A 12,857-nucleotide genomic window follows, 5' to 3' on the forward strand; every position below is an offset into this window, starting at 1 on the left:
TTGCACATTTGACTTTAAGAGTGAATGCTAGGCCAGACTCAGAGGCTCACACCTGTAATCCCAGGACTTTGGGAGGCCAAAGCAGGCAGATCATTTGAGGTAAGGAGTTTGACACCAGCCTGGCCAGCATGGTGAAACCCCATCTCTACTAAAAATACAAAAATTAGCTGGGCCTGGCAGCCTATGCCTAGTCCCAACTACTCACGAGGCTGAGGCAGGAGAATCGCTTGAATACAGGAGGCAGGGGTTGCGATGAGCTGAGATCTTGCCACTGCACTCCAGCCTGGGGACAGAGTGAGACTCCGTCTCACCAAAAAAAAAAAAAAAAAAAAAAGCCAGGTACAGTGGCTCACATCTGTAATCCTAGCACTTTGGGAGGCTGAGGTGGGTGTATCACCTGAGGTCAGGAGGTCGAGACCAGCCTGGCCAACATGGTAAAACCCCATCTCTACTAAAAATACAAAAGTTAGCCGGGCATGGTGGTGGGTGCCTATAATCCCAGCTACTCAGGAGACTGAGGCAGGAGATCACTTGAACCCAGGAGGCAGAGCTTGCAGTGAGCCAAGATCACACCGCTTGACTCCAGCCTGGGCAAAAGGGCAAAACTCCGTCAAAAAAAAAAAAAAAGAAAGAAAAAGAAAGAGAGAGAAAGCAAGCAAGCAAGCAAGAAAGAACGGAAAAGAGAGGGAAGGGGAGGGGAGGGGAGGGAAGGGGAGGGAAGGGGAGGGAAGGGAAGGGAAGGGAAGGGAAGGGAAGGGAAGGGAAGGGAAGGGAAGGGAGCTGATGCTGTGCTATGGTAAGTGTAGATGTTTGATCTTTCAGACCTTACCATAGCAATCCATATTCAAATATGTGGGCATAAGAAGGGACTCAATATCATATGGAATGAAGGGAAGACCATCTTCACGTGTTAACTCCTCAACCAATCTGCCAATACAATAAATTTTCTTATGTATCTTGCCAAGAATAAGAATGTTTCCCACACATACATACACACACTGGAGTTTCACTGTATACAAATTGTTGTTGTTGTTGTTGTTGTTGTTGTTGTTGTTGAGATGGAGTTTTGCTCTTGTCACCCAGGCTAGAGTGGAATGGCATGATCTCAGCTCACTGCAACCTCTGCCTCCTGAGTAGCTGGGATTACAGGTGCCCGCCACCACACCTGGCTAATTTTTTGTATTTTTAGTAGAGATGGGGTTTTGCCATGTTAGGCAGGCTGGTCTCGAACTCCTGACCTCAGGTGATCCGCCCGCCTTGGCCTCCCAAAGTGCTGGGATTACAGGTGTGAGCCACCGCACCTGGCCCACTGTATATAAATTTAACTGATCCAAAGATCAGCGAGAATTCCTTTCAGCTACCCAAAGTGTGAATATCCCACTGCGCTGATATATGATAGATGCACCTGAAAGCAATAACTGTGATATATGTTGTATGGCAGACAAACCTGACAGCAGTAACTTAAGAAATGAAAGTTGCCATGTAGCACTTGCTGCCAGGTGGGTGCTAAATGAAGATGCTATATAAACTGCATGCTTTTTGCAAATGGTTGTTGTTCTCCTGTCCAGTCCACTGTCACTGGACTGTCCCTGTCTGTAAGTTCCCCCTAATAAAACCCTATGTCTCCTCTACTGGCTCCAGGTCTCTTCTTTGATTTCTTGAACCTGGTGCCATCCTTACTGAAGTTAATAGGGGTCTGGCACTACAGCTGACTGTTGGAGATATATATTATTCCAAAACCTAGGCATTAAATGCAGGCAAATTAATTCATATCATGTTCAACTTTTAGAGAAATATCTAGCTATGACTAATCATCAGGAATTTTGTACTCACTGTATGTTTGCACTAATTTTTGTACTAACTATATTTGGCACCTTTAAGCTAAAGCCCCTTAAAAATGCAAGTAGGTGGTATCTCCCTTTATATCCTGCACACAAGATCACATTTGTTAAACTGCTGTGTCAGAAAGTTCTCCACATTGAGCCAGAATCTGCATCCACAAACTTCCAAACACTAGAACTTATTTTGCCTTCTAAAATATCACAGAATAGTTCACAGTCATCTTTTGTTGATGATAAAGCCTTCAAGATGTTAGACAGATGCCTTCTCTCACTGCACCCTAATCCTCCTTCATTCATCTTATGACGTTATCTTAAAAAATTATGCTTACTGTTAAAGAAAATAATTCAAAATTAGTAAGCTTGCTTTTAGTTAAATAAAACAACTAATTTCCCATCTTCAGGACATACTGAAGTTTTGCATGAAGGACATGACCCCTCAATCTTATTTACATTACCAAATGACTTGCTGGTAGATAATCATATCTGAATTCAAAAGACTAAAAACTTTCTCTTTAGAGTAAAAATTAAAGAAACAAGAATTACCTCAAAAAGTTCCCCACACTCCTGGCCCTTCTCTCTAACCCAAAGATCTGTGAACTACATTTTTTTCTTTCACACGCAGCACCCCTAGGCCATGCAACAAGTATTTGAACAAAAAGGAACCACTTCAGAAACTAGAAATGGGACCTTCAGAACCATGTGAGCTGAGAACCAGTCCTAGCTTTAGCCCTCAGCCTCCCAAATGTTCAAACAAAAATATGATAGCCATTACAAATAAGGCTGCAAAGGACACTCTTTATAAAACAATTCCTAGAAGGTTGGTTTTTTGGGGGGTTTTGTTTTTGTCTTTGTTTTTTTTTTTTGTTTTTTTCATTATCTCAGCTCATTGCAACCTCCCATTTCCCAGGTTCAACTGATTCTCCTGCCTCAGGCTCCCGAGTAGCTGGGACTACAGGCATACACCACCACACCTGGCTAATTTTTCATATTTTTAATAGAGACGGGGTTTTGCCATATTGGCCAGGCTGGTCTTGAACTCCAGACCTCAAGTGATCTGCTCTCCCCGGCCTCCCAAAGTGCTGAGATTACAGGCATGAACCACGGTGCTTGGTCTCCTAGAAGTTATCTTGAATTGTAGTGTTGAGATGCAGAATATCAGGAACTTTTTCCAAATGGCATCGGTTTAAATGTCTGCCAAACTCACAGGTGAAAAAATGCATTTAATTGTGTCGGTGTACATTTCTAAGCTAGAGGCTGAATACTTTCTCTCAGAAGCATGTGGGTTATTTGCATTTCTTCATTTGCTGATTGTTCTGTTATGATATACTTACTGAGGATGAGCGCGGTGGCTCACGCCTGTAATCCCAACATTTTGGGAGGCCAAGGTGGGCAGATTAGCTGAAGTCAGGAATTTGAGACCAGCCTGGCCAACATGGTAAAACTCTGTCTCTACTAAAAATACAAAAATTAGTTGGGTGTGGTGACATGTGCCTGTAGTCTCAGCTACTCAGGAGACTAAGGCAGGAGAATCACTTGAACCAGAAGACAGGGACGTTGCAGTGAGCCAAGATCGAGCCACTGCACTCCAGCCTGATGACAGAGCAAGACTCTGAAGAAAAAAAAAAAAAGAAAAAAGATATACTTACTGATTTTTTTTGAGATGGAGTTTTGCTCTTGTTGCCCTGGCTGGAGTGCAATGGCGCTATCTCAGCTCACCGCAACCTCTGCCTCCTGGGTTCAAGCAATTCTCCTGCCTCAGCCTCCCAAGTAGCTGGGATTACAGGCATGCGCCACCATGCCAGGCTAATTTTGTATTTTTTAGTAGAGAGGGGGGTTTCTCCATGTTGGTCAGGCTGGTCTCGAACTCCTGACTTCAGGTGATCCACCTGCCTCAGCCTCCCAAAGTGCTGGGGATTACAGACGTGAGCCACCTCGCTGGGCCTACTTACTGATTTGTGAGAATTATTTAACTACTCATGTATTAGCCACTTGCTCGTCCTTATATTGCTGATTTGCCCCTCACCCCACCTCATTTTGACTTTTTTAAAAGAATAGAGGCCAGGCATGGTGGCTTACACCTGTAATCTCAGCACTTTGAGAGGCTAAGGTAGGCAGATTGCCAGAGGTCAGGAGTTCGAGACCAACCTGGCCAACATGGTGAAACCGCCCCCACTACTAAAAATGCAAAAATTAGCTGGGCGTGATGACACACACCTGTAATCCCAGCTACTCAGGAGGCTGAGGCAGGAGAATCGCTTGAACTGGGAGGTGGAGGTTGCTGTGAGCTGAGATTGTGCCACTGCCCTCCAGCCTGGGCAGCAGAGTGAGACTCCATCTCAAAAACATTAAAAATACAAAAAAAGAATGGGACTTTCCAATTTTTTTAGCTCCCTGATCTAGTATTATTTTGATTTATGATTTCTGCCTTTGATGTTGGGTTTATAGAAGCCTGATTATATAATTTATTATTTAAATATTTTTTTCTACCAGGTTTTTTTTTTTTTTTTTTTTTTGAGACAGAGTCTCGCATTGTCATCCAGGCTGGAGTGCAGTGGCGCCATCTCAGCTCACTTCAAGCTCTGCCTCCCGGGTTCATGCCATTCTCCTGCCTCAGCCTCCCGAGTAGCTGGGACTGTAGGTGCCCGCCACCACGCCAGGCTAGTTTTTTGTATTTTTAGTAGAGAAGGGCTTTCACCGTGTTAGCCAGGATGGTCTCGATCTCCTGACCTTGTGATCTGCCCACCTCGGCCTCCCAAAGTGCTGGGATTACAGGCGTGAGCCACCGCGCCCAGCCTTTTCTACCAGTTCTTACATTTACATTTTTAATTTATTTTTTAATTTATTTTTTAGAGACAGGGTCTTGCTCCATCACCCAGGCTGGAGTGCAGTGGTACAATCAGAGCTGACTGCCAGCTTCCAACTCCCGGGCTCAAGCAATCCTCCCACCTATCTCAGCTTTCCTGAGCAGCTGGTACTACAGGCATGTTCCACCACACCCAGCTAATTTCTTAATTTTTGTAGAGATCGGGTCTTGCTATGTTGCCCAGGCTGGTCTAGAATTCCTGGCCTCAAGCAATCCTTCCACCTTGGCCTCCCAAAGTGCTGAGATTACAGATGTGAGCCACAATTTTATTTTTAGTTTACAACAGGAACCTGGGGGTAGGGGGGTAAATCAAATAATGCTAAGTAATCATTAATCTTGGAAAATCAAGTTATAGGGCTTGAGTGAGAAGTGCCATCCTAACCAACCAACATCTTCTCATCACCCAGATGTCAGTAGGCTCTGCCAGCCTACCCCACCCACAAAATCACCATCCTGAACATGGGATAGCCCCTGACCCCAGCACTTGATTATCTGTATTCTTTAAAAGACAGATGGGTCTGGGACTCTTCTCATCAAAATTTACTAAAGCTTCAAAAAGAGATAAATTGTCTATCTGTTCCTCTTTTTAGTTCTTTTCCCTCCCACAGACCCCAAGCCCTGTTTTCTTTTGCCCTAATACTCCTGTTTCTTTTGCCCTACTTGTCCCCATTAAATTCCCATGCCTGTGAAAGAAGTTTAGGCTAGGAGCCCTATGTTGCACATTTTCTTCTCCTTTTATAGTGGTACAATGAAATATTACAGTCATCTCTCCGTATCTGAGAGATTTGTTTCAGCACCCCCTCTCCCATACCAAAATCCACAGATGTTCAAGTTCTTAATGTAAAATGGCATGTTTACATATAACCTATAAACATCCTCCCCTATACTTTTTAATAATCTCTAGATTACTAACAATACAAATGCTATGTAAATAGTTACATTGTATTGGGGTTTATTTGTATCTTTACTGTTGCATTGTTATTGTTTTCTTTCTGAATATTTTTGATGGGAGGTTGGTTGAATCTGTGGTTGCAGAACAGCGGATACAAAGGTTTGATCGTAGTTAATTTGGCTCTTTTGTTTTACAGTACTGCTCCTTGCAGAACAGGGCTAATTCATGGGCAGTGATCCCAGGGTCAGCTAATTTGGCATTTTCATGAAGGTAAATCTTATCTATCCCCAATGCAACAATATTTAGACTGTTGAAGCTAGAAGGAAAAGAGGAATCCCATGAAACTAAGACCAGCTTTTGACAATTGGAGTGAAGTTTGGACAACCTGGTCCTTCCCTTTCTGCAGCAGAGATTGCAAAATGGCTACAAGACTTGGTGCAGCAGCCCCTCTCTGGACAAATTCCAACGCTGGAATTCTAGTGCCATACAGATAACTCCTTGAAAAAAATATTTCTGCCTCTGATTAGTTACCATACAATTTAATGTTCCAAATTTCTTTCATGTAAGTAACACTCCAGACACTTGTTTTCTGAAAATAGTCTCTGAAATCCTGAAAATGTTCGTGGGCCACATTTTCATTTTTGTTTTCTTCCTAAAACACCACTCCTGAGTATGTAGCAAAGCAGACACTCAACAAATATATATATAAATTTTTCTTTTTTTCTTTTTTTTTTTTTTTTTGAGGAGTCTAGCTGTGTCGCCCATGCTAGATAGAGCACAGTGGCACAATCTTGGCTTACCACAACCTCTGCCTCCTAGGTTCAAGCAATTCTCCTGCCTCAGCCTCCCGAGTAGCTGGGATTACAGGCGCCCTCCACCACGCCCAGCTTTTTTCTATTTTTAGTAGAGACGGGGTTTCACTATGTTGGTTAGGCTGGTCTCGAACTCCTGACCTCGTGATCTGCCCACCTCAGCCTCCCAAAGTGCTGGAATTACAGGCGTGAGCCACCGCGCCCGGCCTTCAACAAATATTTCAATAATGCCATTCAACAAATGAGTCGATGGGAGCAGTGGAGAGACAGGGCAGAGCCATTAGAGAAGAATCAGGATCCAAACGGATCCTAGGATCCTAGCTTCCAGGGACAGGGAAACAGCTTATCTGAGTGGTTCCGGGTGGTTCCATAGTCACCTCCTGCTCAAAACCTTTGGATGGGTTACCTTTGCTCTCTGCAAGGTCTGCGAGGCCCCGGGGGGAACTGCCTCGCTCCCGTTCCGGCCATGCCCCAGCCGACTCAACCTTCTGGCCTAGACACCATCCTGTTCCCAGGGCTGCACTTCCCTTCCTCCTCGCCTGGCTCACTGCTGCCGGTCACTCAGATCTCACCCAAGGTGACTTCTTTGGGGGACTGTCCCTGACCTCCCTGCCCAGGTCTAGTCCCCAACATTTCAGCCTCCCAGCACAGCACCGGTGTTCATTTCTCGGATTTTTACATCCATGTGGCTCCTAACCAGACCGGAAGCTCCCGGAGGGCCCGCCTGTCTACAGAGGTTGGGAGACTTGCTCCAGACCACCCTGCAGGCGGCTTCAGTCCCAGGAGACCTAACAGCGCCTGCCTCGGAGCCCACTTGGGAATGAGTTGGGCATAGGTGACCCCGCGGGGCCCTTCGAGGAACACCCACACCCACTCCGGCTTCCCCTCTCCCGCTGTATCAGCCCACCCAAAGGCTAAAAAGTCTCATAGGGCCCGGAAGGGCGCGGTGGCTCGCGCCTGTAATCCCAGCATTCTGGGAGGCCGAGGCGGGCGGATCACCTGAGGTTAGGAGTTGGAGACCATCCTAGCCAACATGGCAAAACCCGGTCTCTACTCAAAATACAAAAATTAGCCGGGCACGCCCGCGCGTGCCTGTAATCCCAGCTACCTGGGAGGCTGCGCAAGAGAATCGCTTGAACCCGGGTGTTGGAGGTTGCAGTGAGCCGAGATCGTGCCACTGCACTACAGCCTGGCAACAGAGTGAGACTCCGTCGCAAAAAATAAATTAAAAATAAAAACATTTCATAGGGCCCCCAAAGAAATCACGTATACATTTAAATGTAAGACATAAATACTGGGAGATGGTGTGATTGGTGGGATCTCAATTTCCTTAAATGGACAATGAGAATATTTTGAGAATTCAGTTAATAAAAGAGCCCAGCTTCTAGCCCCGCGGAGCTAGAAGCTCTCAATCAGCGTTAGCTATTGTTATTACTAGCCACTTTAGGGTCGGAGGATTACACTTGATTGGGTGTTTATCGCTTGTTGTTTAAAGGCTTTCTTGGACTAAGCACTTGTTTTATCTCCTCTCCAAAACTCTTCAATCCCATTGTCAGACCCTCCTTAGGGCAGACCCCTCTCATCTGCATTACAAGAAAGCTTGAGGTTTCCTGTAATTGTCGCACTTAACCTTGGTGGAAAGCTGATCACCAGCTGCAAACTCAAAGAAAGAAATCCGCTCCAAGGCAAACACTGCTTTTCACCTTCAGACTTTTACTTCCAAAATTTTACCTATGAATTTTCTTAAAGTATTTTATTGCTGTTATTTTTGGTTTGGGGGGTTGGGAGAGGGGAGCTGAAATATTTTCAGTCCAGGACTTGCATGGAATTTATGGCAGATTCTTAAATTTCCCTCTTTTGCTACCATAATTGATACCTACTCACTTAAAGTTTTCTGCATTTAGAAACTCTGCCTTTAAGAGGGAACTCTAGACCAGGCACGGTGTCTCATACCTGTACGCTCAGAGCTTTGGGAAGCCAAAGCAGGTGGATCGCTTGAGATATTCAGTTCGATACCAGCCTGGCCAACATGGTGAAAACCCATGTCTACTACAAATACTGAAGAAAAAAAAAAAAAAAGCTGGACATGGTGGTGCATGCCTGTGATCCCAGCTACTGGGGAGGCTGAGGCAAGAGAATCACTTGAACCTGGGAGGCAGAGGCTGCAGTGAGCCGAGATCGTGCCACTGCATTCCAGCTGGGTGACAGAGACTCTGTTTCCAAAAAAAAAAAAAAAAAAAAAAAAGAGAGAGAGAGAGAAAGAATTCTAGACTTAAAGGACATGGCCGTTAGTTTTATGTGCTTGATTTACACTGCAGAATTGGGGTTTCAAAAGTATCTGGTCTACATTCCCACATAGAGTCTTTCATGGCCGACTGATTCTCTGAAGGGTGCACTAGATGAGGGTCATCTGAGGGTGCTAACAACCAACTGTTAGTCCATAAAGCAAATTCAAGCTATCAGCACAAAAGACAGGGAAACTTCACCAGATTCAACAAAAAAGGGTGAGGCAATGGGGAAATAGGCAATCTCTATGATAATATTTAGCAAAATTATGTTTTTCCCCTTTGGACCAGCAATTCTCCCTCTGGGAATTTAACCTACAGACATACTACTGGCAGACTTGCAAAACAATGGTATTGTTTTGGGCACAGTGGCTCACACCGTTAATTCCAGCATTTTGGGAGGCCAAGGCGGGTGGATCACCCAAGGTCAGGAGTTGGATACCAGTCTGGCCAATATGGTGAAACTCCATCTCTACTAAAAATACAAAATTAGCAGGGCGTAGTGGCCCACACCTGTGATCCCACCTACTCAGATGGCTGAGGCAGGAGAATCACTTGAACCCAGGAGGCAGAGGTTGCAGTGAGCCAAGATCACGCCATTGCACTGCAGCCTGTGACAAAAGCAAAACTGTCTCAAAAAAAAAAAAAGTTATTCAACGTATTCATCTCACCTTTGTAAAAGCAAAAGATTGGGAATAAACTCACGTCATTTTGTAGAGAATTAAATTGAATAATACCCAGCTGTAAAGGAGAGAAAATAATCTACACGTATAATTCCTTATATTTTTTAAAAACTCTTGAATGGACATTCAAGAAAATATTGCTTATTTTTGGGAAGTAGGAAATGTATATGAAATGAGATAGGAGCGAGACTTCTATCATTTTAGATTTTTTTTTTTGAGACAGTTTCCTTTCGCCCAGGGTGGAGTACACTGGTGCGATCATAGCTCACTGTAACCCCAAGTTCCTGAACTCAAGCGAACCTCCTGCCTCAGCCTCTTGAGTAGTTAGGCCTACAAGCATGTGCCACTGTGCCCAGATAATTCTTTTTTTTTTTTTTTTTGAGACGGAGTTTCTCTGTCACCCAAGCTGGAGTGTAGTGGCACGGTCTTCCTCAGCCTCCCAGATTCAAGCGATTCTCCTGCCTCAGACTTGCACATAGCTGGGACTACAAGCACCCGCCACAACGCCTACCTAATTTTTGTATTTTTAGTAGAGACGGGGGTTTCATCATGTTGGCCAGGTTGTCTCGAACTCCTCACCTCGTCATCCACCCACCTCAGCCTCCCAAAGTGCAGGGAATACAGGCGTGAGCCACCACGCCTGGCCTTCCTTCAAAATCTTGAGCAGGAGCCAGGCTGAGTGGTCTAGGACCTTCCAGCCACAGGTCTCAGGGCTGGGATGGGGGAGGGTCAAGATGCCAATAGGGTACGTGACTGATCCCTTGGTCTCCACTCCAAATAAACCTCAATAGCATGCCAAATGTGCCTTTGTCTTCTCAGGGACCCACAAGTGGTATGGCATCTAATGGTCCCAGAAACTGCATCCAGGACTTCCAGGGGGTAGAAAAACAATGCATTTACAAGACTTTCATGGCCTTCCCTCTTTGAGTCTTCAATGATGAGAACCTTAGAGGATAGGACTGGAAGCTGGAGTCCCTCCTCCCTCAGAACCTGTAATACAGGAATCTACTCCAGTCCTGCAGTAGAGGAAGAGTAGCCTATTATTCATACATTCAAGAAATAATGCCCATTGTGTCAGACATTGTTTTAATACTTCACAGATTTAGGACATAGTCTTATCTCATTTAATCCTCACTGCAACCCAATAAGGTAGATATAATTATCCCCATATTACAGGTGGAGAACTGAAGCACAAAGGCTAACATATGTCTGGTTCCCCAGCTAATAAGTAGCTGAGTTAAGATTCAAATCCAGGTATTCTAGCTGCTGTCCGTTTCTTACAACACTATCCTTAACCACTATGTACTATACCATATTGCCCCTCTTAAGGACAACAAAAAAATCAATATCCCTGCCTTGTTGGAGTTTAAATCTTAGGAGTAGAGAGGAGGAAAATGACCAGTTAACACTATCGGTCGAGTTTATAAATGCCATAAAGAAAAAATAAAGCAGGTTAAGCAGACTGTAGAGGAGAGGATCTCCCCTGAGTATGGACCACCTGGGAGAAGAGAGCAAAACCCTTTGAAAATCTGAGATTTTGGCCAGTCACGGTGGCTCACACCTGTAATCCCAGCTACTCACCCGTAATCCCAGCTACTCACCCGTAATCCCAGCTACTCACCCGTAATCCCAGCTACTCACCCGTAATCCCAGCTACTCACCCGTAATCCCAGCTACTCACCCGTAATCCCAGCTACTCACCCGTAATCCCAGCTACTCACCCGTAATCCCGGCTACTTGGGAGGCTGAGGCAGGAGAATTGCTTGAAAGGGGTGGGGGCGGGGGAGGGGGGTTGAGGAGGTTGCAGTGAGCCAAGATCGCTCCATTGCACTCCAGCCTGGGCAACAAGAGCAAAACTCGTCTCCAAAAAAAAAAAAAAAGAAAGAAAAGAAACAAAAAACACACACAAAACATGCTACACTAACAATGGTTCTGACTTCCCATATTTTTGTTGGACACATTTGCTTTTCAGCTTATATACAAAATGTCAACCTATTATAGGGTTGTTTTCAAGTGAGTCCAGGTCACTTGAGACAATCATCACATCTCCCATAGGTTTTTCGTTCAGTGCTGCATCTCAGGACCCTGGCTCTTCCACCCTTTTTGACACTAGCCAAGTGTGCCTTTGGACCCTCATTTTGTCTTTGGAGGATTTCAATTAAGGGTTAAGCTCAGGGCCACACCTCAGCTGTGCTTCAGAGATATTTAAGGTAGTACCTACAATCCATCAACCACACTGAACTATCAACTTATTTAAAACTTTATTGTTATTTTTAAAAATGGGAAAAAATGAAGGAAAAAAACACTTTTTATTGACAACCATCAAAGAAATATTCACAACAAGACTCAGAGCCAAGGGTTTTCCCTTAACTCTTTAAGGGAACAAATGGTTTTCCCTTAACTCTTTAAGGGAACAAATGGTTTTCCCTTAACTCTTTAGGCTGGAGCAGATTTTAAAACAAGCTTAAGGAATCACTCTAGCTCTGGCCACAACCTAATCTCTGCATCCGGGCTTCACTGCATTGGCTGGAAGCTGGTTCACTTCATCCAAGGGCCTAGTTCGAGGGCATTCATGGCTTCGGCAAGTTTGAGCATCCCTGCACCAGAAATAGCAACAGCGGCGTGAGTCTGCGGGAAAATAGTAAGCGCCCGGACTGTTCTCCGCCTCTTTCAGGGTTCGTTTCTGGGACTTCTGATCCTGGCGTTCTGGGCCTGAGAGTCAGGCCCAGAACCTTGGAACCAGAGACTACTCGGCCCATTCGAACATTCTCCAAGAAACTGAAGGGGACGGGGAGACGGTTGAGATAGCTCAGATAACCCTGCCCAGTGGGTCCAGCACCAGCCGCCTTTCACCATAGTCTCACCCCTGGGTCTCCAAGACCGACGGCCGGCACTCTGGGGTCCCCATTCCCAAAGGGGTCTTGGGAAGGCCCAGATGCCAAGGGCACCCCTGGTGACGCCCATGGTGCTGGCAGCGAGCAAGAGAGGAGAAAGAGGAGAGGGCTGGAGGAGAGGCGCGAAGCGGCCCCCGCGAGCCTGTGTTCCGCGTACCCAGTCTCTGGGCCTCTCACCTCGCTCCTGGCGCTGGCGGTGCCACTCAGCCATGGACTGGAGCATCCACTTGGTCCGGAGCTTGTACAAATAGGAGCCGTAAACCACGACCTCGGTGAGGTCTGAAGACTCCAGAGCCTTCAGCTCGAGCATGGCCTTGCTCACCTGCTCGATGTAAGGGATTCGAGATCCGTCCGGGCCTGTTGGGGAAAAGAGATGAGATCCCCGGGCCGGCTGAGACTCCCGAGCCGGGGCAGCCCGCCAGTACTGGGCACACTCACCAAAAATGGCTTTCAGCAGCCGCGTCTGGACCTGGAACACCTCTGGATCTTTCAGGTCTTCGGGAACTTTCACCCACGGCGGGATATGTCTACGTGCCGGGAGAGTTCCCATCTTATGACCCTCACAACCAAAACCACTCTCCAGCGCA

General features: G+C 45.8%; 1 protein-coding gene across 1 annotated transcript; it reads right to left on the reverse strand.

The window, feature by feature from the left end:
• Positions 1–11,620: 11,620 nt before the first annotated feature.
• Positions 11,621–12,857, reverse strand: DPPA5 (developmental pluripotency associated 5). The gene is made up of 3 exons (XM_004044289.4): positions 12,709–12,857; positions 12,448–12,627; positions 11,621–11,973 (listed from the first exon to the last, which is right to left on the reverse strand). Exons 1-3 carry the CDS (start codon positions 12,818–12,820, stop codon positions 11,915–11,917), a joined length of 351 nt encoding a protein of 116 aa, XP_004044337.1. The 5' UTR covers positions 12,821–12,857; the 3' UTR covers positions 11,621–11,914.

Source organism: Gorilla gorilla, chromosome 5 (genome assembly GCF_029281585.2).
Source record: "Gorilla gorilla gorilla isolate KB3781 chromosome 5, NHGRI_mGorGor1-v2.1_pri, whole genome shotgun sequence".
NCBI classification, from domain to species: Eukaryota; Metazoa; Chordata; class Mammalia; order Primates; family Hominidae; genus Gorilla; species Gorilla gorilla.

Coding starts and splice junctions, on each gene's coding strand:
- DPPA5 (XM_004044289.4), bottom strand. CDS start 12,820: ATGGGAACTCTCCCGGCACGTAGACATATCCCGCCGTGGGTGAAAGTT. Junction 12,628..12,708: donor GCTGCTGAAAGCCATTTTTG/GTGAGTGTGCCC, acceptor TTTCCCCAACAG/GCCCGGACGGATCTCGAATC. Junction 11,974..12,447: donor CCGCCAGCGCCAGGAGCGAG/GTGAGAGGCCCA, acceptor TTTCTGGTGCAG/GGATGCTCAAACTTGCCGAA.